This window comes from Brachyistius frenatus, unplaced genomic scaffold, assembly GCF_029030835.1.
Source record: "Brachyistius frenatus isolate BFR_SWC_R1_liver_20210118 unplaced genomic scaffold, ASM2903083v1 Contig_2, whole genome shotgun sequence".
Taxonomy (NCBI): domain Eukaryota; kingdom Metazoa; phylum Chordata; class Actinopteri; family Embiotocidae; genus Brachyistius; species Brachyistius frenatus.
The window spans coordinates 4677501-4703621 of NW_027210601.1; the positions used below are offsets into that span (position 1 = coordinate 4677501).

The 26121-nt window shown below is 42.6% G+C and overlaps 4 protein-coding genes across 8 annotated transcripts in view; 1 reads left to right on the top strand and 3 right to left on the bottom strand.

Annotated features, from left to right (window-relative positions):
* The window catches only part of hycc1 (hyccin PI4KA lipid kinase complex subunit 1), an 18376-nt gene extending 5863 nt beyond the window's left edge, over nt 1-12513 (bottom strand). For all 3 annotated transcript variants that reach the window (XM_069694886.1, XM_069694904.1, XM_069694894.1), the window contains exons 1-9: nt 12344-12513; nt 4578-4659; nt 3791-3892; nt 3278-3457; nt 2326-2406; nt 2132-2247; nt 1271-1366; nt 415-531; nt 1-42 (exon numbers count right to left, since the gene is read on the bottom strand). The exon at nt 1-42 is cut by the window's left edge and continues 46 nt beyond it. In XM_069694886.1, coding sequence (XP_069550987.1) covers nt 1-42; nt 415-531; nt 1271-1366; nt 2132-2247; nt 2326-2406; nt 3278-3457; nt 3791-3892; nt 4578-4628 — 785 coding nt within the window. In that variant the 5' untranslated portion in view covers nt 4629-4659; nt 12344-12513. The remainder of the gene's footprint in view (nt 43-414; nt 532-1270; nt 1367-2131; nt 2248-2325; nt 2407-3277; nt 3458-3790; nt 3893-4577; nt 4660-12343) is intronic.
* A 1152-nt stretch (nt 12514-13665) lies between these two features.
* LOC138621824 (uncharacterized) lies at nt 13666-15838 on the bottom strand. The gene is made up of 4 exons (XM_069700157.1): nt 15651-15838; nt 14851-14929; nt 14509-14730; nt 13666-14423 (listed from the first exon to the last, which is right to left on the bottom strand). Exons 1-4 carry the CDS (start codon nt 15702-15704, stop codon nt 14035-14037), a joined length of 744 nt encoding a protein of 247 aa, XP_069556258.1. The 5' UTR covers nt 15705-15838; the 3' UTR covers nt 13666-14034.
* A 334-nt stretch (nt 15839-16172) lies between these two features.
* On the top strand, nt 16173-22128 carry klhl7 (kelch-like family member 7). Its single transcript, XM_069694970.1, has 12 exons — nt 16173-16581; nt 16745-16847; nt 17352-17445; nt 17591-17715; nt 17804-17979; nt 18290-18464; nt 18759-18901; nt 19108-19348; nt 19547-19748; nt 20157-20254; nt 20395-20578; nt 20809-22128. Exons 1-12 carry the CDS (start codon nt 16453-16455, stop codon nt 20972-20974), a joined length of 1836 nt encoding a protein of 611 aa, XP_069551071.1. The 5' UTR covers nt 16173-16452; the 3' UTR covers nt 20975-22128.
* Nucleotides 22097-25956, bottom strand: aste1b (asteroid homolog 1b). 3 transcript variants are annotated; one of them, XM_069694944.1, is made up of 7 exons: nt 25881-25955; nt 25319-25569; nt 24892-25158; nt 23734-24773; nt 23422-23635; nt 23101-23293; nt 22097-22400 (listed from the first exon to the last, which is right to left on the bottom strand). In XM_069694944.1, the coding sequence occupies exons 2-7, from the start codon at nt 25554-25556 to the stop codon at nt 22097-22099; spliced, it is 2256 nt and encodes a 751-aa protein (XP_069551045.1). In that variant the 5' UTR covers nt 25557-25569; nt 25881-25955. The 3 variants fall into 3 exon arrangements, 2 of the variants coding, with proteins under 2 accessions (XP_069551045.1, XP_069551055.1); XM_069694954.1 differs by having other exon boundaries at nt 23101-23269; nt 25881-25953; XR_011310766.1 differs by having other exon boundaries at nt 22320-22400; nt 23027-23293; nt 25881-25956.
* Between the last annotated feature and the right edge of the window lie 165 nt (nt 25957-26121).

The following is a 26121-nucleotide window of genomic DNA, read 5'->3' on the forward strand; positions in this document are numbered from 1 at the left end:
TCATCCAGTGCTTTGGATCCCAGTTCAACTTCACCATTACACCTACACAGAGGCAGACACACACAGATTAAGAGCTGGATTATCAGATCAGACAGCCTGTAAATATTCACAGAAGTGTGGTTTATAGATATTAGCCGAGACATCCGGAACTGTTGCATTTGGGTTTCGATTGCACATCCTGTCTCACTGTGGAGAAAGATGTCAACTCATTCCTTAAACATAGTGTAAACTAGTTTGTACTCTAAAAGAAAAAGAAAAAAAATGCCGTAGCACAATATCTTAACACTGCAGGCAAGTGTCAGGTGGTAAAAGGGTGTTTTTAGCAGAACAAAGGCTGTAAGATGTAAGAAGTGAGAAGTTGGAGTGTAACGGTGGAGCTGTCGTGATTGTGTGCAGGCGTTTGTGTTCACCCACAAGGCGTAGTGGATCCCCGTGATGAGCTGAACGAGGAACTCTGATGTGACAGTCAATCGTGTGCTAATGCCTTTGTAGCGCCGCATTTGTTGCCGTGGGTAACCGCATATACACACTCTGCAGGATAAGCAATTACAACAGAATAGAGGAACTTGTATCAGTGAAACAGAGAAGCAGGGAAACAACTGCACTGAGCCACTCGGCTGCACTTCCATTAAGCTCGTTTACTTCCCTGTGGTGAGCTGATATGGAACATTAGCACATAAATCAGCATGCGCACACACACAAACAAACACACTATACAATGCTGCATAACATTTTATTAATGGCCTGCATTACCCTAAAACAATTCAACAGTAACTAGTTAATTATTTTCAAACAGCTATCATACAAGTTGCAGAGGAATCAATTAAAACCGAGGTAACACGTGCACATTTGAATCTGTTTGGGCTGTTATTGTACACAGCTGACACAGCAAACTGTCGAGGGGAAATCAAAGTTGATGACTTCTCTTTAGCTGTGTGCTTATCAGACCAGTGCTCGGCTGCAGTTGCCAGATTACCAAAATCACTGAGCTGGCATGTGTGTGCACATCGCAGCTCGGTGCTGAATAGCGGTATCTTGGCTCTCTCTGGCAACAAAGACTATAAGAGGATCAGATAAGCAAGTGCTTGCAAACCAGCGTCTATGTGTACGAGTGGAAGTAGCCTTCATCAAAACACTGACTGTTACGACGGAGAAACCAGAGTCGGGATGTATGAAGTCAGTGCATGTGTAAAGCCCTCAAGTCAAAAAAAGACCCACAAGTGCGAAAGTATATCGGGAAATGCCGATGTTCATGCGTGTAGCTTTTTACCTTGAGCTGAGCTGGCAGAGGGACTGCAGGGAGGTGGCGGTCATGTGGCTGAGAACAGCGTTGTAGCACAGCAACAGGAAGGTCAGCACCTCAAATCTCAACAACACAAACAAACTCCTTAAAACAGCACGTTCTGTCCGACTGCATAACAAAAACACAAACCACAATCTTAATCTTAGCAGAAATTCCCAGACACAGTTACGTTTCCAGCCGCAGTGAAGAGATTAAGATCAAAGTATCTCTGCATGATTTTAGAAAGCAAACGGACTTGTTTTGTAACATAAAAATTCCTTGAAGTTCAAAAACAAAAAGATTCGTCGTCAATTCTTAAGACGTAGTCAGTCTGACACAGTGTGAGAAAGCAGCACTGAAAAAAAGATGAGGACATTCAACTCAGGTCACCTAGACCTCCAGAGTTCTGTCACAGTTACATTAATTTAAAAACCCCTAAGAGCAATATAACAACTTCCAACGCAACAAAGATGCCACGGGCCATCACTGTGATGCACCACGCAGAAAATAATTAGCCGTGGCAGCTGCTAAACTCACCATCACCACACAAGTGTTCATGAATCTATTTTAGGCTGTGAAATATTACAGTTGTTAATTTTCGAGGCAATATGTTGCACAGTTAATAAACAAAACATGAATCGATCAATAAACTAATAACCGCACAAGTGCATCTTTGTCAGACTGTTTATCCTCCCTCCTGAGTGTTTCTATTTTGGTTGTTGGTTGGTTGTTGGCGAACAGCTATCAGCACGCTGTAGCATCCTTCTAACACAAAAGCCCATTTTTAAAATGAGCACAATCCCCACTCGGCTGAATTATTTTCAAAAGTGCACCCATCAAGTCTCCTACCTGTTCTGTGCTGTAAACGTTTCTCTCTGGAGGTGCGGCCCGCTGTACACCACCCTGCTCAGCCCATGATTGGCTAGAGCTCCTTCTGTGAGGGCAATGGAGCCGATAGCTGAAGGCTAGAAGGGAAGTCTTATTTAGAATTTCTGCAAATGCAAGTTAAGGATTCGAGTAGGTTTGTGTGTAGACGCACTCACCTCATGGTACACTGAGGGTTTGGAGAGGGATGGAACAGTAAAAGATAATACTTTACTTTGTCCATCTTTGTCAACGATTTCCTGAGAGAGACAGACAAGAAGACAAAGAACATTTTGCTGCGGGCGACAAAAAAAACAAGCATTTTTTTTTCTGCGTGTGCCCTGAACTTCTGAAGAGCCCGTGTTGTACTCTTCAAGCACACTCATCCGTTATGTGTGGGTGTTTGTGCGTGCGTGTGCTCCTCAGGGTCTCGTCTTTGTCTGTTGTGTGTGTGAGTTTGCCTGTATTTGTGTGTGTGTGTATATTGCGTAAACACACCCCAGGGTTTGGGTGTCCCCTGTGCGCATGTTAATGTCAAACTGATTAATGGAAACCAGCCACTATGTTGAGTGACAGCTGACCTATTCTGGTATTCAGACAGGAAGTTATGAGACTCTGCACTTTGTTGATAGATGGAATATTCAGAGCCACGGTGGATTAAAATGGAACTCGACACACTTTAATAATTACTCCTACTGGCATCTCTCTGCGGGAAACCTATGGGCATTTGCAAGGTGCAGCCCATCTATAATGTGTAAATGCAAAGTCATTGTGTTTTACTTTCCCTATTTGGAACCCATATTTCCTGTAACTCTCCATGCACAGCTGTGTAACAGGGCAAAACTGGAATAAAGTAATCTGTCAAAACTCATGACGCAGCTCCCAGAAATAGTTGAGCAGTTAAGTCTTCTGCTTTGGGAACTGCATGATTATGCCCACTTGCTGAGGATCAAGGACTTTTCTAGTGTGTTTCTTCACTTTGCACTTATCACACCAGAAACATTTTGATGTTATTAGCAGCAGCAGCAGCAGCTCTCCTCTAGTAATAACAGAAAAAACGCTAACTTGCAAGCTACAAATCTGGCACTGAAAAGCTGCCACCGTCACCACCGCCTTCATCCTCCCCCTTACCAGGTTGTAAATGCCCAGCAGCAGGGCCTCGATGCAGCCGGAGGTGTGGGGGTCTCTGGCTGCGCTGACGGACAGGAGGCTCCACAGGAGCTCTGGCAGGAACTGAAGCGTGAAACGCTGCAGCTGCGACTCACCGCTCCGGTAAAACTCAAACAACTGGTGGCACACTGGCTCCAGCAACTGCGGAGGACGGCAAAACAAAAAAATACAGGAGCATAGTTAGGCTCCGACATCAGTCTACAAAAAGCGGCAGACAAGAACTGCTGGCGCAGCGAACTTTTTTTTTTTTTTTTTTAACATTTGATCAATAATAAATAAAGCACAGCACTATTTTAGTGGTGCAGTGTGCTTGACAGTCTGACAGATCTAAAAGCCCAAAATAAAACTAACAAAATACAAACAATATAATCGTGTGAAGATATACAAAATACAGGTAAATGGTGTGATTGAAAGCGTGACCAAATAAACTCTGTGGTCATGTAAATAATTGAAAAGTCATTTATGTGTACATACGTCGCTGTAGTTTTCTCGGATGACCTTGTAGAGTGCAGGGACCAGGGAACCTTTGTCCTTTAGTGAGGCGGCATAGGTGGAGACAGCACTGTCAGGGAGGGTCTGAAACACACACACACACGCACACACACACACACACATACACACACAGTTAAAGTAATATTCTACAAATAATCTAACAGCATGAGAATTAGGCTGCATCACTTGTCTATGTGGTCTTAATTTGATTGGTTTAAACTTGACACTTAAAAGACCACTGACTCAGATTAAGTCCAGGATACAAGAATAAATCATTAAATCTTATGATTATTTTGGTTAATGGTGGAGGAGAACTGGCCAGTATAAGCAACAACATCAGTTTTGCTGCTGTAATTAAAAGAGGCTTTGCTCCAAAATGACACTTCTATAGCATTTAAAGCTTGCAGAAAGAGTGAGTCTTTAAAGAGGGTTTTGAGTCACGTTTATCGGTTTATATTTGGAGGTCAGGTTCACTGCGAGGGAACCACAGATCGGTCCTCATAAATTTACACATAGTATTATTATTCCACTCCGAGCCGCAGCTTCGTTTCCAGTCACATATCGGTGAGTGTTCATGTTTGAGTGGGAGAATTACATTTTCTGGGAACGAAGCACTTCAGAGAGGGTGTTTGTTTATGTCTGTGAAATGAATTCTGTCAGTAATAAGGAGCAGCAGAGAATGTACTGCATACAGGTCATAGGTACACGTTTGTTTAATATTGGTTATCACACACACACACGCACGCGCTCACGCACAGGGATGCAGTACCTTAAATTCTGACAGCCATTCCTCCACCACTCCTTGGTCCATAGCCAACATGTTCCCTCATCTGCAGTGGAGTCACCTCTACCTAAGAAAGAAAGAAATACTGCATAAATACACACTCCGCATAATTGTAGACACAGAAAATGTACTGTACAGTGTATTTGTGCACACGCGCAGAAGCAATCACAGCTGGAACAAAGCCCTGTCCATGTTTACCAGCCTTCTATCATCGTTTATTATCCTCCTGATAAAAAAAACAAATATTCTATTAGACACAGCAAACAGTGGCATGGTCATGGTGAGCGGTGAATGTGCACACTCCGGGCCGCAATTCAATACCCCATAGAAGCGCTGTGCTGCCGTGTCCCCTCTAATGCCTCTCCAGACACAGAGACCCTCTGCAGCGAATACCTGCTCAATTTAGGCTCGCAAATCCAAAAAATCACCCACACAGAGAAGCCTGGCTGGCTTCACTGCTGAGACCAAAATACGGCACAGCTGAACGTAGACTCGCAGAACAGGCTGTGCAGTTTGTTTCTGTTTATAGACATCCAGAAAGAAAAACTTCTGAGTTCACATTTTTATTGATGAAATGAACCCTCTGCTCCCTCCAGCCCCGTTTAGTTATATTTGATATCTGTTGCTATCCATCACTGCACCTACACTGTCTGCATGTTAACTTTCTTTCTATTTAAACTCCAATGTTACCCTTTCTTTTCTTGCTTATTTGCTGACTGGATGGTGTTTGCGTCTCTCTCAATGTCACTTTCATTCTCATTCTGTTGTACTAAAGCATCTGACGGTTCGTGTCTGACACGTCTGTCCCGCAGTCACATCAGAAGAAGGGAGAAGAACATCCGCAGAGAGACGGGAAAATATCAGAACAATTCGAAAGGTATTTTTAACCGCATTTCCCCAAAAAAAATGGGGGGGGGGAGGATGAGGACACTGAACAATATTTGTTTAGAGTTTAACATCTGTTCAGTTTGGTTGTTCGACAGATTTCACTTGATTAATAGTTTAAACGTTAAAAAAAACAGCACATACTGCATGTGGTCCAAAAGATAAGGTCTGTCTGTATGTTGCAGCATTTCAAAACATTATATATATTTTTTTATAACTCTGTGTAACACTGGAGCACAATATTGCCACAAACACACCCTGATTGTATTGTACTTCACCTTCTGTTGTGAGTTCAGTCTAGCGATGCTGAATATTTATTGTTTTCATTGTTAATGTTGAATAATGTGAGCATACATGATGAATAATCAATCATCAATTAGGTTAACAGTGGGCATCCTCAATTAATTAGTCTACCGTGAAGCGATTAGTCAATTAATCAACGTGCAGAAAATGTTTTTTTTTTTATAAAAAGGCATAACTGTTTAAGTCATTTGCAGGGCAACAAGCACACTAAAGCCGTGATAGCAGTTCTGTGAGGCACAGTGGTGCTTGTAGCTAATATGTCACCAACCAGCAGTTGACTTATTTCAGACTGGACTGAAAGTGGTAGACTGACTAACACTGCCGTCCCCGATTCCAGCTGCTCAAAAGTGAAAAGCATTTCTTGTTTCATATCATTGTAAACCAAGTTTCTGAGGTTGACACAAAACAAGCATGTAGTTGTGGATGTCCATGGTCTGCATGGCAACCCCTCAGCAGTTCAGTGCGACTGCCACCGAAAGACAACGGCTGACCTGAGAGTGTGCTTTTCTGCTGAAGACATTGTTTCCGTGTCTCTCTGATGGATTATCTGCTTTCATTGAAGGGTATACAGTGAACCCTCGTTTTTCGCGGGGGTTACGTTCCAAATAGAAACCATGATAGGCGAAATCCGTGAAGTAGTAACCTTTATTTTACAATTGAAATAGATAGAACTGGACATTAAATATATCTACGTTACATATAGTCGTAATGTGATTTCAATGCACGATGCAAATCCGTGAAGCAGCGAGACCGTGAAAGGTGAACCGCGTTATAGTGAGGGTTCACTGTATTGTGCATGCGTCGTGTCTGCGCTCTGAAAATTGCAAATACAAGGCTAAATTAGCTGTTGAATGCAGTCCATGTATGGTATTGTCTGGTAACAGAGCCTGAGAAAAACTAAGTGAGAGGAAGAAGTCCTTGTATGTGCACACTTGTCATGTGCTCAGTTTTGGGCTGAAGACGGCATAATTCCACCTTTTAAGACCCTTTTAACATTTCACACTGACAATCCCTTCTTAAAAAAAGTATTAAGTTCTTAGTTCACGAACACGAGCTGTGGGAGAACGTATTTCAGGCATGAATTCACATTGTGTATATCGATATAAATGATCTACGTGCATATGTAAGTGGGTAATGAAAAATTGTTTATGGTGGATTTTTTGTGGCTTGGCTCCCATTGTCCCTGGGCTCATCCTCCCACTAATCATTTCTCTCCTTATCGTCCCTGTCCTGAAGCATCTTTCAAGCATCAAAATGCTTTATTTTGTTAATTCCGGTGCTTGGTCCCTCCATGGCAGCCAGGTGTCTATTTATGGACTGTACCAATGGCAGGAATGACAAGGGGGAGGGGAGCGGGTGACTCATGAAATGGGGCAGGATTATAAAGCAGAATAGCCTCCATTTAGAGAAATTAGTCCTTTGTGGCAGCCTGTTGTTCTGTTCATTCACACTGGTGAAGACAACAAGGAGGACGGCGACATCTAAAGCCAGCATATGCCTTTTAATGGCAGGCTAACTGGAAGAACAAAATAAATGCTGTGATTAGAGTGCGGATGAGTCAGTCTTGAAAGAGGACAGATTCTCCTCCTACCTGGTCCCTCTTATCCCATCAACTCTGTCCATGCTGGCGTCTGGGGCAGGTCATCTGTATCATCTGCATCCAGAAAAAGACACTTGGAAGTCTAAAATCAGCAGTTGCCACCTACCCATGTGATTTACTTGCCTCTTACCCCGGCAGCAGGAAGAAACTGCAGTTACACAAAGTTGAATGTACGGATAGATAACTAGAATAAGCATGCGGAGATTGCAAAAATCACAGTAACCTGCTTTGCAGATGTTTCATGAGGAAGTAAACGCATTTAACACGTTAGGAGGAGGATACGAACAATGAGGCTTGGTGAGTAACACTGAATGTACAAACAACTCGGGGCACCTTTCATCTGGAGATTTTTTTTTTTTTTTTTTTTAAGTGTTTAGTCTTGGAAACAAATTCCTAAAATAGTAAAAGGAAAGCTCTTCATAATTTCCAGAGCCCAAAGTGAAATCTTCAGCCACCAGTCCAATCAACCAAATATATTCAGTTTACAAATATGCATATAAAATTGTCATATCACAGAGGTCTGAATAAATATTTGATGACTTGTTCTTTTTTTTTCTTTTTTTTATCAGGCAAAATGTCAGAGTAGTACCAAAATTGTTGCTGATCATCTTTCTAACCAACGAACAGCTAATCATTCAGGTGGCCGTTTAAAAAAAAAAAAAAATCTAATACTGAAATAAATTTAGCTCAGATGTAATGGTAATTCAATATGAAACTGTGTTAAAACCACAAGAGGCAGCAGCACAAACCTGTCTCAAAGATGTCTAGGCTCTACTGACACACTGCAGGCGGACACAATCATCTGGTGGTGGAAAATAGAATACTAATCTCCTTGGAGTACACTCAGGAGCGCAATTATGCTATTAGACGGATGTTTCTCTTCTATCTCGGTCGGGCCGGCTCGTTAGCCGTCTCTGTGTCGTTATGGACTCCGAGATCATGACAGAAACCAATATAAGCAAGAGAGACAACACTTGTTGAGTTTTGCTCCGTGGAGCTCAGCCATGCTGATCAGCGTACACGCATGAATAAACCCGTGTTAAGGGGAAGTGGCTAAGCAGGCTTTACAAGGAAAAGCAGCAAATCAATGAAGTGATGAATAAGTACATGCATGATAATTGTAGGAGAGGTGCAGACAGGCAGTGCAGGGCGGTAAACAGAGCAGAGATCAATGGCCAAACGAGGAGAGGGGTAGTGAAATGGATGTATAGAGAGAAGGGAGATGAAAGAATTGGATAACAATCCAAGGGGTGTCCAACTTAAAAGGAGTGAGGCAGTAGGGTCAATAAAAGCAGAGAGTTCATTAGGTTTCGATCTGTGTCGCCCTTGGCAACCTCGCAGCCTCCGAGAAACACACCAGATAAGGAAAACTACTGGCAACACACACCTCGTAAAGGAAGAAACGAGCACGTTCAGCAGCCTAAGTGTGGCTGACTGAGTTTTTCACAAATGCAAAGCGCCCATGGTGCCAGCTACTAGCTAAACAGTGAAAGAGAATGTGTTGTGCATTGCTTAAGCGTGTGCGTGTGTGTGTACTAGTTGTTTATTCAATGTCTGGTTTGAAAAAAAAAAAACCTGTTCCTGTGAGCTGGCTAAAGTTGACAGCTCATTCCCTCTGAATTTACACCTACGCCACTGAACTCAACTCTCCCAACACAAACACACACATTTTTGACTCTGCCTCCAACTTCTTCCAACACAAAACGGGTCTCCTTTGAGTTTACATTCCTAATCCGTGTTGTGTGCTTGTATGTTCTAGCAGGGTCACTGCCAAATTACCCGAGGCAAGCAAACAATACCCAACCGATGCCTTCACATGGATTAACACATAAACCACATGAAACGCTGAGAACATACCTGTATGAGTGAGCAGGAGGAGAGAGAGATGAAGCAAGTCCGAGTGAGTGTGGGGGGGAGTGGGGGTAGGAGAACACCCATACACATCCCGCTCTGCTGATTACCTCATTTCCTATTACACACACATTTTGGAACCTTCTTCTTTTGCAGAAGTGAATGAGCCAATAAGAATAAAGGCTTGAAAGACGGGAAGAGAGAAAATGGAGAGAATGATGAAGTGGGCGGTTTTGAAAGAGACGGAGCTGCCCCGGCTGCTGTTCCTGCAGTACAGGGTGCAGCTACACCAACTACTGGGTTAGTGACATGTTGACGATGACACCTACACCGCTGAGCCTTCAAGGAATCAAAGGTTGCAGTGAGATGACTGTAAATCAGATCAAAAGAAGCTAAACTGGCTAAGTGTCTTCAACTGACTCTTATACAGACACACCCAAACACACCTAAACCCCAAATTTACTGTTCAGCTGTGCTTACCAATATCCGGACTACAAACTACAGCAATATGCCTCCACCCAAAAAAAAACCTCCAAACTAGCGAGCTAGGCTGGTAACTACAAGCTTATTTATCCTGAATGGCAGCAAAAGCTGTTACGGAACGTTTTTGAGGACTTGTGGGGTGAACAAGTGAAGGTTGAGGCAGATTTATACAACTGTGGTCGTAAATGGCAGAGGCTCTAACGTGCACAGAGCTCACAGCTCAACCTTATACCTCCCGTTCACCAGCCCTGCTTCGAGCCGTTTACACCATTTCTAGAGATGTTAGCATTTTTGTTTTGACATCTTTCCTCAGTTTATATCACTTCTGTTTCGTGGCGTCGAACTGCCATCTTTTTTATTTGGACTCTCTTGGCTTGCGGTTCACCTCGTTGCATCATTGCCTCCCACCACGCTCTCCCCTAAAGGCTTCTTCGATAGCAGGTTGCTTGGAAGGTGTGTGTGTGTGTGTGTGTGTGTGTGTGTGTGTGTGTGTGTGTGTGTGTGTGTGTGTGTGTGTGTGTGTGTGTGTGTGTGTGTGTGTGTGTGTGGACACACACACACACACACACACACACACACACAAACACAGCGAAGGACTGCCTGTAGCGAAGTAGACATGACAACAGAGTGTGTGGTTTATCCGTGTGGTTTTTGGGAGACGGATAGAGAGATCTGACGGGGAGGAATCCTCTTATAGCAGCCCACGCTCTCTTCTCTGCCGCTTCTAAGCCAGTGATGCATCTTGGTCCCTCCTCTTGCAGTTTCAATTCCCTATCTTCCTGCGGCAACGGAGCCTGAGGAGACCACGATTAACATGACAGATTTTTTCCATTTTAACACTCTCTTTTTTTTCCCCTCTCTATTTGTCACATTAGGTAACTCACTCGTAATCTATTACTCCTCAGCCCTATGAATTCACATTTAAACACCACTTTCAGTGCAGATAAGTAGCTTGATTTTCAAGATTTCTTATGGAGCTAAAAGTAGAAAGTATGTAAGTATATATCTAGTCGTTAAATGCACACCAAATATACCTTTACTGGGATTAAAAAAAAAAAAAAATCAACGTCTGTATTTCACTTATTCTGTGCTCGTGTATGCAGAATAAATGAAAGGGGGAGAGAGTGCAACAGTTTTCACCGCTCAGATTGTCGGGATATTTCATAACCCCGCAGGCATGGGTGACTATCCACGACGCTGGAGGATGGCAGAGCCCGCACAATCTTCCGGTTACACGACCTGCTGCGCTCCACTGTCAGAAAGCATTAAGAGAGGCTCGAGACACAAGCAGCCACACATGCCACACATTACCGAGCCCACACTTACTTGCATCATAATCACACTTTAACTGTGCACGATCACCGCACATCAATAGCAAACAGCAAAGCCTCGCGCATATCAGAGGGACAACTCGTGAATTAAGCCACAAACTGTAGTATCTCATTTAAACAATAACTGGCACAAGACCAGAGGATTTTTTTTTTTTTTTTGGTGAAGGACAGAGTGTAAAACAAACAGGTCTCAACATCTGGGTTCGGTGGCAAAGCTTCGCAGTACTTGGTCATTACATCGACATTACTAAGGATTTGAGTATCAGAAATGTTAATCTCAATGTCTACATGATATGGACGTATTTGGTTAAAAATATTGTGATATTAGATTTTGTTCATGTGGTCTAGGCCTAACATGACAGTTTATTAGAAAAAAAAAAATCCTAACAGTGCTTAATCTAACATACTAGTGTCTAGTATTGGTTACTCTTCCCCTGCCAATCTGTCACATGTACACACAGACTGAGCAAGCTCCTGAGGAATCTGTGTGCACACATACACACACACACACACACACACACACACACACACACACACACACACACACACACACACACACACATAAAAAAAAAACAGGTACAAAGTCTGCCTCTATTGTGGAAGACTGAGGTGCATCTATTTGGTGGTGGTTATCTCTCCCAAGCAAATCTTTTCAGTTTTTCAATTAAAAAAAAAAGCAATTCAATTTTTTTTTTAAACCATCATTATTACAATATCTGTGTAAATTATTAACAAATTATTTGGAAAAGTTATAGCAGGATAATGAATAAACATCACCCGAAAAGACAAAAGACAAAACTTTTTGATTGTGGTGGTGCCCAAACGTGGCTTGGGTTCTGCACCAAAGCATTTCAATGATAACAGGGGGGGGGGAAGAAAAACCAGGATTGCAGCGAGTCAGCCTGACATTTAGAAAGCCTCTCTATCTTGCCAACTGTTTTCGTTGATGTTATCCAGCTGATCTCACTTAGAGACACTGACCAGAAGACAACTGGTAACACAGCTCGGTGTTTAAACAACCGTGAAATTCAGCCTCGGCGCACTTGTAGCTCAGTGGGAAAACATGAAGCCACCCCGACGCCATTCAGTTCAGTGGTTCTCCTTAAGCAGTACCGGGCAGAGACTGTAAATTAATCCCCCCTCCCCCCTCCCTGCCTCCCCGCCGTCGGACGCTTTCTACCTCGACTCGGCTGAATGACTTTCGAGCTGTCAACCGCGGTTGCTCGCAGATTAGCTCGTTAGCTAGCTCGGCTAAGGCGCGACACTCAAGTAAACTGAGGAAGTTGGTGTTTACTTACTGGCATGCTATCTGTCAGGTTTCCCCGGTATCACTGTCCTCTGTCGCTCCGACAATACGAGTGAACGGCTATCACTTCGCTACTCCATAAATATCCTCAATAATTCAACAACATCAGCTCCTTCCATCTTCATTACTTTTCCCGACTCAGACTACCATAGACGAGAGGACTCGGTCTTCACGGAGTGACAAGGCGTCGGAGCCAATAGAGGAGCAGCATATAAGTTAGTGGTCAAGCCCCTAAATGTAGTAGCCAATGAAATTACACTGTACACAGCACGTTCATAATTTCCACGATCAAGGTAGGTTGTCGCTGTCAGACCCTGCTTTTTGACAGCAGAGTGATCTATCAAATGTGCTATTAATGAATCATTATCACACTAAAAGAGTATTTACGGCGGTGTGTACACGTCAGTTGAATAATATGCATTCATTAATAATTTGCCTTTGATTTGTGTTATTCAAATACTCTGTATTCAGTTAAATTTTGAAAATAACCTTTTTGTTTCACTAACATGGGATCTAGTAAAAGCCTTAGCGCGTATGATTAATTCATTTTTTTAATTTACTAAACCTTTTAACGAAGAGACAAACTCAGAGTTGTTACATTTTACCTACACATTTGAACACTTTATGCCAAATTAATCTGTAAAGCTTAAGGCAAAAGCACTACTCTAAATATGTCTCTCTCTGTTTAATAATACATTACCACCTGACATGACCTTTGGAACAATGGATTTCCCCAAGATTAGTTATAAAGATGGCATACAACTACGTGTTTGTTTTCTTTCATATTAATAGCAGTGGGTAAGCTGTACTTATTAATCAATCAATAAATGCAATGGGGTTTCTGTGGTTAATAAGCTGCAAATCTGCTCCCTCTGAATGCCATAACAGTGAAACACTACATACACAATCCCAACATACCTCTAGATCAGTTTCCAACGCTTCTATCCTGTCCTGGGGCATTGTAAAATAAATGTACAGACCATTATAGTTTATAAACTGAATACAACTCCCTTTGGCAGGTCAAAGAACAAACACAAAGAGGCAAAGCCTCGTAAAAAATATTGTGTTAAACCTGATGAAACAGTTTAAAAAAAAATAGTAATAGTTGCCATTTATTATTTTAATTTTGTGATTTAGGGAATTTTCCTCAATGTAGTGCAATGTCTGTGAGGCAGAGTGAAGTTTGAGGAATATGACATGAAGCGCAGCTGTTAGAATAGTACAGTGAGTCTGCGTTGCCCCCTAATGTTAGCTGGTAAAATTACACATGTTCAGGAAAATTTAAATCTTTACACAGACACAGACACATATACATTAAAGCGTGAGCATGCATCGCTGTTATATTTATTACAACTCAAAACAACATTTAAAAGGGAAATATAACTGTAGGTCCTACATGATATAAAAGCCTACGCATTACTAGCCTCCCTGATGTTGTTGTTGCAGATTACTCAGTGATATTTGGCAGCCCTGTATATGTTGACCACACTAACTGTTAGTGACTGGCATAGTTACCAGGACTAAGAGCAAGACAGACAGCTTTTGTCCATCTCAGCTGTAACAGAAAGCCTGGCTGTGAAGCAGTGTCCTCTCTCGACTGCCTAAAGTGGTGTAAAACCTGTTTAAATATTTGAAGCTTCTATACATCCTGTGTAATAATTGGTCAAATAAAAAAAACATGGACTACAGATGAGCCCCTGCCATCTCTGCAGCCTCGGTGAGAACATCCCCAGCTTGTTGTCTGTATCGCTGCAACAGCTCCTTCGCCCTCTTTACTTCCTTCATGTTCACCTCCAGGTTCTCACTCAGCCTGCCTTGCTCTTGGTAAGTTCCTGCTGCCCCCTTCACCTGCTCAGCCATGTGATTGTGGCTACGGAGGAGCCAGCCAATGAGTTCTTGAAGTTTGGTACCCTTCGAGATGGTGGCCTTGGCGCTCTCAGATGTGCCCTTCACTTCCCTCTGAGCCAGCTGTAGACGTTGAGGCAGTGGTTTCCCCAGTGGTGACCCCACAGGAGCCACACTAAGGGAGAAGTCATAGCCCTTAATCTTAAGGGAGACCCTGTGTGTGGCCTCTGACAGTAGAAAGAGATGAAGGTAAAAAAAATAAATAAATATGAGGTATCATCTGCTATCATATTGTTGGAAGGCATCACTCACCGTGCTCGTCTCTGATCTTCCCCACACATTCAGCAAAAGCCAAGGAATCATCATGGGTGCAGTCATAACTCTGTTGCAGGTTTCTGATATGTCGGACCATGACGTCATAGCGTTCTTGCTGCTCATTGAAGGTCTCCGCCATGTCAGAAAACCTCTGATCCAACTCTGGCACACACACTCGTCTCATCACCAGCCTTCCAATCCGTTTCACGGTCTGCTCATCTGGACAGAAAAAAAAAAAACGATATCACACCACAAACACACACATAGGCACATAAAACGGAACACATATGGTTCAAATGATTAATAAATGATTTTGGTACAGTTTTGGAGATGATGTACCACTGTGTGCTAGGCGGGTCTGCCTTGCTGATTCAACTCCATTCACTTCAGATGGTCTGGGGTGCAGGAGAGGGTGCCTCTGAAATAATACAGGGTTTTTTATACTGGCATAAAAAGAGACATTAGGTAATAACAGGCCCATGTGTTTTCCTGATGTGTGCAATGTAGCTTAAGTATTAAAGTAAATGTAATAGTTTGCGCCCTCTGACTGATATATTATTATCTATGACAACATTAGTTTATTGATGCTGAAGCATCAGTGTGTGAGCAGCATGTTACTGCTTTAGCTGCTGCAGGTGCAGCCAGTTTGAACTACTTTATATCCAGTTTTTTTATACCAGGACAGCAGAAAAATGTGAGGGGTCGTCAGATAATTACTGAGGAAAAAAATTTAAAAACAAAAGTTCTCTTCCACAAATCTGTTTTCTGTTTTCATACTTTTAAACTGATCTTTGATTTTTGGTGAGACATTGGATCATTTGAACATTTATGAAAATGAAACTAAGAGAAGTTTAGGTACAGATGCTAACAACTCCAGACCCCAATTAGACACCCAAAACCAAAAAATGTGGGAAACCACTTCTTGAATCTTTGATAATGTGTTGTATTTTGAAAACTTGTTTTATTTTCCAAATCTTCATTATGTTAAATCTTCATCTTAAAAGTAACTAAAGCTGTCAAATAGTGGAGTAGAAAGTTGCATGAAATGTTTTTTTCCTGAATGAAGTTTCTCGTCTGAACTCAAAAGAAGCCACTTTATACTTTGCTGAAGATTTACATAAAACTCATTAGAAACATACCTCGTTGTTGGAGTTGTCGCTGGAGAAGCAGCAGCAGCAGAGAAAACGCAGCATTTTCAGCAGCTCTCTTGTCTCTCAATTTTTCAGGTCAAGTATTCCTGACAATGCTGTACTCCGCATTCCGAATGACGTCAGCGTCATGCGACTCCTGGAAAAACAATCTTCCTGCTTATGTTATTTTTTTGTTTTGTTTTGTTTTTTTAACATCTCAGTACATAAATGAACGCGGCAGACAGGTTCACCCACAGGTGAGATGCTGCAGCGAAGTAAACTCTGCTGTTCCCATTATTTGTATATTTGTGAATTATAAAATCTGAAATAAGCATCTCTAGTTGATACAAATGACAAATATGTTTTTTGTCCGAGGTTCAAAACGCTCCCTTTAGATCTACAAACTTCAGTTAAAAATTAAATCACTTCCTCAAACCTGCAGGTCAAGTGTGTAATTCATCACATCTGTCGGTAGAGGGCGAGGGAGAGTAGGGTCCAACCGGAGCAAGAACCGTAGAAGAAGACAGTCCAATCTAATGCTCTACTGAGTTGTAGCTCACTGGATGCGCAAGGCTAACTCGTTTCCTTTTATTTCATTTATTTGTCTATGAAATGAGACAGCTGACTGCAAATTAATTTCACTCTACGAGCTTCACGGATAAGCTGCCGTCAAGTTTGAGGCTTTTGAATTCATAAATTCAGAGCAGACTGCAGGCGGCCGAGGGACAACAAAGAGACTGCTTCTGCTGGCAAGGCTGCTCACAGTGCTGTTGTTTCATTTAAACCAATAGATTACAATAATCTGCCTGACATGACGGGGATGGCCTCGCCAGAGAAAGCTCCAACCTCCAAGAAGAAGAGCGAGAGAAAGTGTGCCATCAAAGAGGAGTACAGGCAGCTGTCCAGCATCATGGGAGTCATGAACAACCTGAGAAAACAGGTCTGCCTGTCTGTGTGCGAGACTGAACACAGAACTAATGGACAGAACTGTGTGTCTGTAACAGGTCTTTGCATGAGGCATGTACTGCATGTGTGTGTGTGTGTGTGTTTGCTTCTCTGCCCTGACACCTGATCACTGTATATGTGCGTGTTTTGTTCCTCAGGGTACACTCTGTGATGTGACCCTGGTGGTTCAGGGGAAACACTTTTCTGCCCACAGAGTAGTGCTCGCTGCTGCCAGCCACTTCTTCAGTCTCATGTTCACCAGTAAGTGTAACATAGAGACACATCAGCACAAACATGCTTGGTACTTCCTACCGTGAGACCTTGTAGACCTCCACTGTGAGGAAAAATACCTCTGCTGGAGTGATAGTATTATTTCTAATAAAACATAAAACGACGGCTGTTTTTGTGTCAAAAGTTGAATAAAGAATAATAATAACAAAGTCAGTATAAGATGTTGGGTAAAGTGTGAGCCATCTATTTAGACAGTGTGGTCATTATTAAATCCAGAATGTTAGTCTTTTTTAATTTAATTAATCAATACTCTGCACTTTTCTCAACATTATGACTATTTTAGCCTTAGACACAATAGCAACATGTTTGGTTATTTGGTCAGGACAACATACGAAGATTACAAGTTTATATGTTTATCCACTATTAATTATGTAGTTCTCCCAAATCTGCCACACATGCTGCCATGTATTATGCCATGGATATATTTCTATTTTTTTTATGATTTCTGTCCCTGTTTTGTTTTTTCACGTCCAGCCAGAATGATGGAGTCGATGTCCCATGAGGTGGAGCTCCGGAGTGCTGAGCCTGAGATCATTGAGCTGTTGATTGAATTTATTTATACAGCACGGTAAGACTTTTGGCTCAAAATAACACATTATGCCGTCATTATGACACAATTACAAAATTTCGTACAACACAGTAACATGTACTTGTCTTTTACATATTAAATGCACTGTCCTTATTGTGTGTTCGTGTGTGCTCGTGTGTGTCAGAATCTCAGTGAACAGCAGTAATGTCCAGTCATTGCTCGATGCAGCCAACCAGTACCAAATTGAGCCTGTGAAGAAGATGTGTGTGGAGTTCCTTAAAGGACAGATCGATGCAACAAACTGCCTGGGTAACAACAGAAATGCAAATGCATGTCTGACACTTGAATGGCACTGTAATTCATTATATTCGCTGATTCTCGTTCTGTTCTGCTGCAGGTATTTCAGCCCTTGCCGACTGTATGGACTGTCCAGAGCTGAAGGCAGAAGCAGAGGACTTTTTCCAGCTTCACTTCACTGAAGTCTACAAACTGGATGAATTCCTGCAACTAGACGTTACACAGCTCACACATCTGCTGCACCAGGATAAACTCACTGTCCGAGCTGAGGCCCAGGTACACATCTGCACATCCTTTGATTATATACTTTGTTTGTTTTGTGCTATAAACTTTTAAGAATATGCTAAAGGAAAATGTGTGTCATCGAAACAAACTGGTGTTGTTTTAGAGATGCAGACATTTGGGGAAATCACAAAACTCTCTAACATTTTTTGTGAAGTAGTATGTGCCAATTACTAATTGATAAATACATCCTTTTAGAACTTTGATTACAAGAGTAATAGGGATCATCAAATCAAGAATATGCTGATAATAGTCTTTATAATTTGTATGTTCCCACATGTTTTGCTGTTGCGTTTCTATTCAGATTTATGATGCTGCAGTGCGCTGGCTGAAGTATGATGTGTGCAACAGACAGCAGTATATGGTGGAGGTGTTGGGGTGTGTGCGCTTTCCTCTGGTCTCCAAAACCTTCCTCTCCAAGACTGTGCAGGCTGAGCCCCTCATCCAGGACAACCCACAGTGCCTCAAGATGGTCATCAGTGAGTAGGAAGAGGGAGAAACACAAAAGTACAAATTCTAATTGACAAAAGCTGGACACAAAATGATGTATCTTCTTCATGTGTAGCGTTGTTTCTAGGATTTCTGGATCTTTGCTCAAATATATTTCCATCATGCACTATTATGGTAGTCAAACGTTGTTTAAAAAGGTAGTAATGTAGATGAACAGGAGCAAGTTGATGTGAAAACTACATTAGTGCAAAGGCCTGCTGGGTTGACACGAGCAAACCCCCACACACAAAGCAAAACAAAAACAGTCAGTGCTTTTCTCCAAGGTGGGATGCGCTACCACCTGCTGTCCCTGGAGGACCGGGAGGACCTGGGAGAGAGCAGCCGACCCCGACGCAAGAAGCACGACTACCGCATCGCTCTGTTCGGAGGATCGCAGCCTCAGTCCTGCCGCTACTTCAACCCCAAGGTACGAGGCTGCCGTGCACTGAAATTGTAGTTGCAGGGGCAATTACTCAACAAAACAATGTATACAACATCATCAACAAGCTCAAGTCAAGGTTCAGTTTCCTAGTTTCGGAACAGCTGAGAGATTTTGTAGGTACAATATGTTGGGTTACAGGTATCTTCTGATCATACGGTGTTTGTCAAGTGTCAGTATGGCTTTCCGTGCAGGACTCCAGCTGGACAGACATTCGCTGCCCCTTTGAGAAGCGCCGGGATGCCACAGCGATCTTCTGGGACAACGTAGTCTACATCCTGGGCGGCTCACAGCTCTTCCCCATCAAGCGCATGGACTGCTACAACGTTCTGAAGGACAGCTGGTACTCCAAGCTGGGTCCGCCCACACCTCGCGACAGCCTTGCTGCCTGCGCTGCTCAGGGCAAGATCTACACATCCGGGGGGTCAGAAGTAGGTGAGCAGTGGGAGGTTTGGAGAGAAGAACTTTGACTGAGTGGGTTCTGGACCGTTAAGCGCTACTATGGGGTGGATATGTTGGATTTTTGGTGTTGTTTGTGCTACTGTTATTGAGTGTAGTAGATAATTTGTGTAAGAATGACCAACCACGTCTGAAAGCATTCAATCAAAGTATTATGTACTGTATTGTCTACAGGTAGCTCAGCCCTGGACCTTTTCGAATGCTACGACACCAGGACAGAGTCGTGGAAGGTCAAAACCAGCATGCTGATGGCCCGCTGCAGCCACGGCTCAGTGGAGGCCAACGGGCTCATTTATGTGTGTGGAGGAACGGTGGGCAATAATGTCTCTGGCAGGATCCTCAACAACTGTGAGGTCTACGACCCCAACACACAACAGTGAGTCCCATAAACATAGCTCTGTACAATGTGTCCATGTATGCTCACAATCCTGGGACTTTTTTGGCATAGGCTTAGATACAGTGTGCCCAAATGTAATCATGTAATTGTGTATGAGGTCAAAGACTTTTATGAATCTGTGCTGGCCATATTATTTACATCAAAGTGTGTATAAACGTATTGATTTTATTTGATTAAAGGAGTTTATCCCCAAACTTTCCAGGAAAAAAGATAAACAGTTTTCTTCTCACTTTGACATGAATTCTTTTTTTAATTTATCCAGTGGGTTTTGAAAGGCTTTCATTAAACCAACAGCTCATAGAAATGTCTCCACAAAGGAGCACTTATTGTTTTGCTGCACTGCAACATTTTGCTGTGTTGTGCTCCACTCTAATTTGATCTTTTCAGATGGAGGGAGTTGTGTGGGATGAAAGAGGCCAGGAAGAACCACGGGCTGGTTGTTGTGAACAACAGGATCTATGCTGTTGGAGGACAGGGGGCATTGGGTAATAAAAAATGATATCGCTGCAACCACTGCAGTGATCAAGAATGAACAGTACTTTAATAATGGTAATGAACATCATTGCTTGAGCAGATTATTATTATAGCAAGAATGTAACAATATAATTTGTGTGGTTTTTTTTAGGCGCACTGGACTCAGTGGAATACTACGACATTGCCAGTAATGAGTGGCGTGCTGCCTTGGCGATGCCGTGGCGAGGCGTAACAGTGAAGTGTGCGGCGGTCAGTGATGTCATCTACGTTCTGGCAGGGTTCCAGGGGGTGGGGCGGCTCGGACACGTCCTGGAGTACCACACCGAAACTGACAGGTTGGTATATTAACTATGTAGACATTGGTGTGAAAACATAGTGCCAGTTCCACTCATTTTAGCAAGTAAATACAGATAAATATTTTCTTTAACCTTTTGAGTTGCAGTAAAATAATGTTGAATTCTTTCAGTAGCAGAAACACTAGGGATCTATACAAATAAAACAATGGCTTGATTAAACCCTGAATCTATTTGCACCACAATTACTGAAAGTTCTCCTCTGCGCTCAGGTGGGTGACTTGCAGCAAGGTGCGAGCTTTTCCCGTCACCAGCTGCCTGATCTGTGTGGTCGACACGTGTGGAGTCAATGAAGACGATGACATGGACCTCATAGACTCTCAGCCACACACTGCATCCACTGCCTCTCCGTCTGCCTCAGCCTCATCAACCTCATAGGACAAGTGGCAGATTCAGCATATATTCATGTTTATTTGACTGCTAGTGAGTTGATTGACACGAGGCAGGGCCTGACTTTTCAGGAAGTCAGCATGCTTAGGCTGCTCATAATGATATGAAAATGTCTGTTCTATGTGTCAGTTTATGTTCTTTAATTTTGTTCAGTCAGATTTATTTTTACTTTTTAGCTAAATAGTATTTCCTAATGTCCACAAATGAATGTTGAAGGAGACATGAAGACTTTTAATGAGAGTTTTGTTAGGTCAAAAAAAAAGAAGAGATTTTTGTTCTTTTATTGGTCCTTATTTTAAAGAAAAACTTGTAATTTTGTTTTTGTAGCTTGTGGGCTATATACTGTTACAGAGTGTCGATATAGTGCATTTTATGAGTATTTGAAACGTGGTTGTGTATATATTTAACAATAGTTCTTTGGTAATGTTCTTTAACTTTGTATTGTGCCTTTAAAAAGAATGTATAATTATTTTATTCGCAGCCATGTGTGGTTAAAAGTTAAAAAAAAAATAGCTGAATGTGATCATTTAGTAAGCAAGTTTGATTTACATTTTTTTAATATAGAAAAATTAACAAACATTTCAAAAACACAAAATTCATGGATATTAAGGCATCTGCAATAAAATGACATAAGATTTCGTAAGCTTGTTGTTCAGTTGACATTAGCTGCTGTACCACTTTATGGTCGACGGAGATGATGAGATGAAGCATCTCTACATTCACTGTTTAAACCTTGTGTTGACAAAACCGACTAATACTGAGGCTAAAAACAAGCGCATTAAGAAGAGTGAGATAACGTTGATAAAAGCTCTTCTAAATCTGCTCAAATATGGCAAGAGTGTGCTTTGGCAAATCATCCTGGTACATACATAATGTTATGAAATCACATGCTTTCAGAGAGCTATTGAAATTCAAAGTTAAAAAGCAATTTGATATGACTGAGGGAGGTTAAATTAGTGCAACACAGTTATAAGCAGTGGTAAACATTAAGAGGTGTTATTCTCCACTTGAAAATGACTATTTGTAGCATTCCCTGAGCATGTTTTATAAACCACTGACAGGTCCTCCCTCATTTGGCCCCCGCAAACTGTTCCATCATTCTGCCTCCCATCAATCATAATAAAACTCTTCACCACTCATAAGGAGAGAAAATCTGTTGTTTATGTCTTCAGTGTCTCTCCCCACTCCATGAGCTCCTCCTCCACGTCCCCCTCTTCCTCCCCTTCCCCGGCCTCTCCTCTTCCTCCCTGATGCGGAAGAGGAGGGATTGGCTTTGAAGCTGCAGTTTCTCACAGCATCCAGTAGGGATGAGTAGAGTTGCCAGGAAAAATGTCCCCCAGTCAGTATGGACTCAGCAGATTGGCCCCCTTTCAGATACCTGAGGAGGCCGTGCACCAAGGTACCGCAGAACAACCTTAAAAGACATGAGGGGGAAACCAGATTAAGTGGTGTGTGAAAAACCCCAGTTATTCAATTTAACATGGTGGTACCTGCAGATATTTTAAGATTTAATTTTTTTCTAGGTCAACCACAAACAAAAACTGATGTATGGTATTTATTCAACCCAAACACTGAAAATGTAAAATGTTCTCAACCCTCGTATTGTCCTTGGGTCAAAATGACACAGCTGTGTTCAACCAAGTTCTATTTTATTTTCATATTTTTTGGGATCATTGGTGACAAGGAGGCTGTGAGGGTTTCTTTAAAGAATGATGACCAATGATCCCAAAAAATATAAAAATATAGAAATAAAATAGAACTTGGTTGAACACAGCTGCAGGTCATTTTGACCCGAGGACAACACAAGGGTTAAACAAACAGCTGGCGGCAAACCTCTAGTTACTCTGGGAAATCTATAAGACTTCATTGTGAAAAGGATGATGTTTGGTTTTTTTAACAAACTTTCTGCATGGCTACACATAGATCTACATCTAGCTTTTTTTGTGTAATCTTAGGATACTGGTTTCACATGATTTCAGATGGTTTAGTCAAAACTTTGTTTGTTTTGGATTGTTAGTAGTTCATTTAGTTCTCACTCACCTTATGAAGTGGGTAAATAGATGAAAAATGCAAAAATGGTACCGTCTCTTCTCCTTTATGCATCTTTGTCTTACCATGACAGAAGGGGTTCAGGCAACGGCAGCAGCAATAGCTGATTGAGACACAGTGCACTCCAGAGGCAGGCCTGCCATTGGCTGAAACTGTGAGCCGCTCTGATATCCATGCCACGTCTCTCCCCTCGTCTCACACGTTGTCGATCAAGCCCTGTCCAAACTTTACGCTCTGCAACCCAGTTTAGCTTTGAGACTTAAATATTGGACAGCAGAAACAGGTTTTTAGATAATTACAGGTAAATCAATGTTTGCATTGTTTTTATGGTACATTTCAGTATTTTTAACATTGTGGAACAAAAAGAGAGATACGGCCCAACTAACCAGCTCCAGCATGGTTGATGCAGGACAGCTCTCCACAAACCATGCCTAACACCAAAGCCTGCAGCTCGGGCTGTGAGGGTGTCGGTGTGGCTTCTCGCATCCAGAATCCTGTCACGGCTATAGCCAGGTGCAGGTGGAGGGGAACAGGAGCCAAAGCTGACTCCTTCACTCCCAAGACTTCTAACAGGACACCAAGCCGCACTGCCACAGGAGCCTAGATAAAAATGAACAATGGAAAATAAAATTTGTTTATGTGGATACTGTTTTAAAAATGTCTGTAGTCAAACAAATACAAAATTAAAGAATGTTTACCTGACAGAGTCTATCCAGAGGTACATGGTTTCTGGGGGGATGTGCCTCCACTTGGTTTTTGTTCAAGTTCAGGTCGCAACGGTCATACTCTTCCACACAAATGGGAGTGCTAAAGCCCTGAGCCTGCATTGTAGCTGCACCAGCTGCTTTTTCCATGCTAAATGCTACATGCATGCCCTGCTGCGTGGGTAATATGTGGCCCTGACCCCTGCCTCCACTCCCCCTTCCTCCTCGCCCTCTCCCGCCTCTCGCTCCCTGTCCGATGTTTTCTTGTAGCCTTATATCTTGTGTTTGGACTTCGCCTCGTGGTCCCTTCACTTGCTGTGCACCTCCACCTGTTCCTTGAGGTACGTTGTCTTGGGCTCCCAGCAGTAATATCCCATATAAAACCTGGCGTATGGCTCTCGAAGCACAGTGGCTGCTGGCTGTCTTACTGTCCTCTACCTGCGGAACTAGAAGGACCCTGTGCATCACCAGAGCATCGACCACCGAAGGAGCCAACAGGCCCTCTGCTGCGGCCACCAACAGGCACTCTGGCAGCTGTGCAAGCCCAGAGGCCTGCCCTCCTGGAGCCTTACCTCCAGAGAACCAGCGAGCCAGAGAGCTTCGAGGATTGATGTGGTATTCCTGCATACCTGCCCAAAGCTTGGAAGTAAGCCCACCCTTCTTTCCTCTCTTGCCCTGAGCGCCTTCCTCCCCCATTAACATGCTGACTTCCTCCAGGGCCTCCGCCACATTTGAAAAAGAGGCCAGCCAGAGAAGGATGGTCTCAGCACGGGAATTGTGTGCTCTACCTCTACCCCGGCCACCACCTCGCCTTGACGCGCTCCCATCTAACATAGCGAGGAGTGTGTCAGCCTCTTTTGGAGTACTGTAGTCATTACCGGTCAGGACAGCACATAAGGGGAGCAGCTCACAACTCATGATCCCGAACCAGCTACATAAATGATTAGTGGTGTAGCACCGAGCTGAGATGTAGCGCTGAGAGGCTTTACCACTAAGGTTGGTCCACTGGAAAAAACTGAGTGGCAAGTAACCACCTATGACAAAAGGACAAAAGACGTTTTTAAAACTTCAAAATATGGCAAGATACTGTCACTACTAGTCATTACAAAGGATCCTTGTTAAAGCAAAAAGAGAAAAAAAAAATCGTGTCACCTGGCAGGTCAAAGATATAAAAGTCACTGTCATTGGACAGCACTGGGCAGCTCCACTGGTGTGCCAAACATGCAATCTCCCAGTCAGCCTCAGTTGGACACTGGACCAGTGGGACTCCTCTCTGGATGAGGACCTGAATGAATACATCCCTCGTGAGGAGGGGGAGAACAGATCCATTGCGGCCATGACACAGATTGTTGGCTTCTCTTATCTTGGACTGCAGACGCTGCCGCAGAGTAGAAAACTTCTTGTCACTGGGATCCATCCCTTATAATCATTAAAAAAAATTTTTAAAAAAGGACAGAAATGACATGTTTATAAATTACAACTGCTGACAAACTTAAACTTGTTACAGGTTCAGATTAGTTTGTTAATCTATTTATTTACACTCTCAATGGGTTAAAAAACAAAAAAAAACAAAGCATACCTCCATCCAGAACCACATACGGCTGGATGTTACAGGCTGCCAGTGCAGAGAAGAAATCGGTGAGCAGACAAGCGAAAGCGTCATAGTCCCCTCCGTGCTGCTGGTCAAACCCGTGGGTAAAGTAGAGGCGGAAATACAGACTGGAGCCATCAATAACCAGGCGACTGTCCCTAAACTTCACATCTTGGAAGAGCTGTCGGTTCCCCTCCACAAGGGTGGTCAGACCCTGGACACCCATGGGATCTCTGGGCCTGTGAGGACATGACGGATGGGAGAGGACGGATGGGAAAATGTTTACACTAGGATGCAACGCTGGGCTGTTTGTGGGTCTGTGCAGACATGCAGTTATATAACGGGGGACAAAATAGCTGCCAATTATAACAAACTGAGCAGACAGACAGCTGAACAGCAGTTGTTTTTTACGAGCAGGCACTGAGACGGAATTTACTGCAATAAAATGAATATACACGCAAGGCAAGTTATTTGACCGTATATCAAGTACATTTTAAATAAAATATGCAAAAGGACGTTTTTAGTTAGAGCATTTACGAGTTGTACTAACCGATGTCACCTTACTTCTGTTTACATGCCTCGCTTCCGCGGTTATTTCCTTAATGTTACGCTTCAAAATAAAGGGGCTGGCTTGTAACAAAGTGGTGTATTCATGTTTTACGTGTGATACCATTTTTCTTATTTTAATCACATATTAATAGATTAAAAAAAATATACAACTAAACTATAAAAACTTAAATATATAAAATAGATTTGAATATTTAAAAAAAAAAAAAAAAAAAATAGAAAAC

Excerpts from the sequence above, each read along its gene's own strand:
- klhl7 (XM_069694970.1), top strand. The coding sequence starts at position 16,453 with ATGACGGGGATGGCCTCGCCAGAGAAAGCTCCAACCTCCAAGAAGAAG. Across the intron at positions 16,582-16,744 it reads TGAACAACCTGAGAAAACAG|GGTACACTCTGTGATGTGAC; the intron begins GTCTGCCTGTCT and ends TTTGTTCCTCAG. Across the intron at positions 18,465-18,758 it reads GTGCCTCAAGATGGTCATCA|GTGGGATGCGCTACCACCTG; the intron begins GTGAGTAGGAAG and ends CTTTTCTCCAAG.
- aste1b (XM_069694944.1), bottom strand. The coding sequence starts at position 25,556 with ATGGGTGTCCAGGGTCTGACCACCCTTGTGGAGGGGAACCGACAGCTC. Across the intron at positions 23,294-23,421 it reads CATCAACCATGCTGGAGCTG|TCTCAAAGCTAAACTGGGTT; the intron begins GTTAGTTGGGCC and ends CCAATATTTAAG. Across the intron at positions 22,401-23,100 it reads CCTGAACCCCTTCTGTCATG|GTTGTTCTGCGGTACCTTGG; the intron begins GTAAGACAAAGA and ends ATGTCTTTTAAG.
- LOC138621824 (XM_069700157.1), bottom strand. The coding sequence starts at position 15,704 with ATGCTGCGTTTTCTCTGCTGCTGCTGCTTCTCCAGCGACAACTCCAAC. Across the intron at positions 14,930-15,650 it reads GCGACAACTCCAACAACGAG|AGGCACCCTCTCCTGCACCC; the intron begins GTATGTTTCTAA and ends GTATTATTTCAG. Across the intron at positions 14,731-14,850 it reads GACCCGCCTAGCACACAGTG|ATGAGCAGACCGTGAAACGG; the intron begins GTACATCATCTC and ends TTTTCTGTCCAG.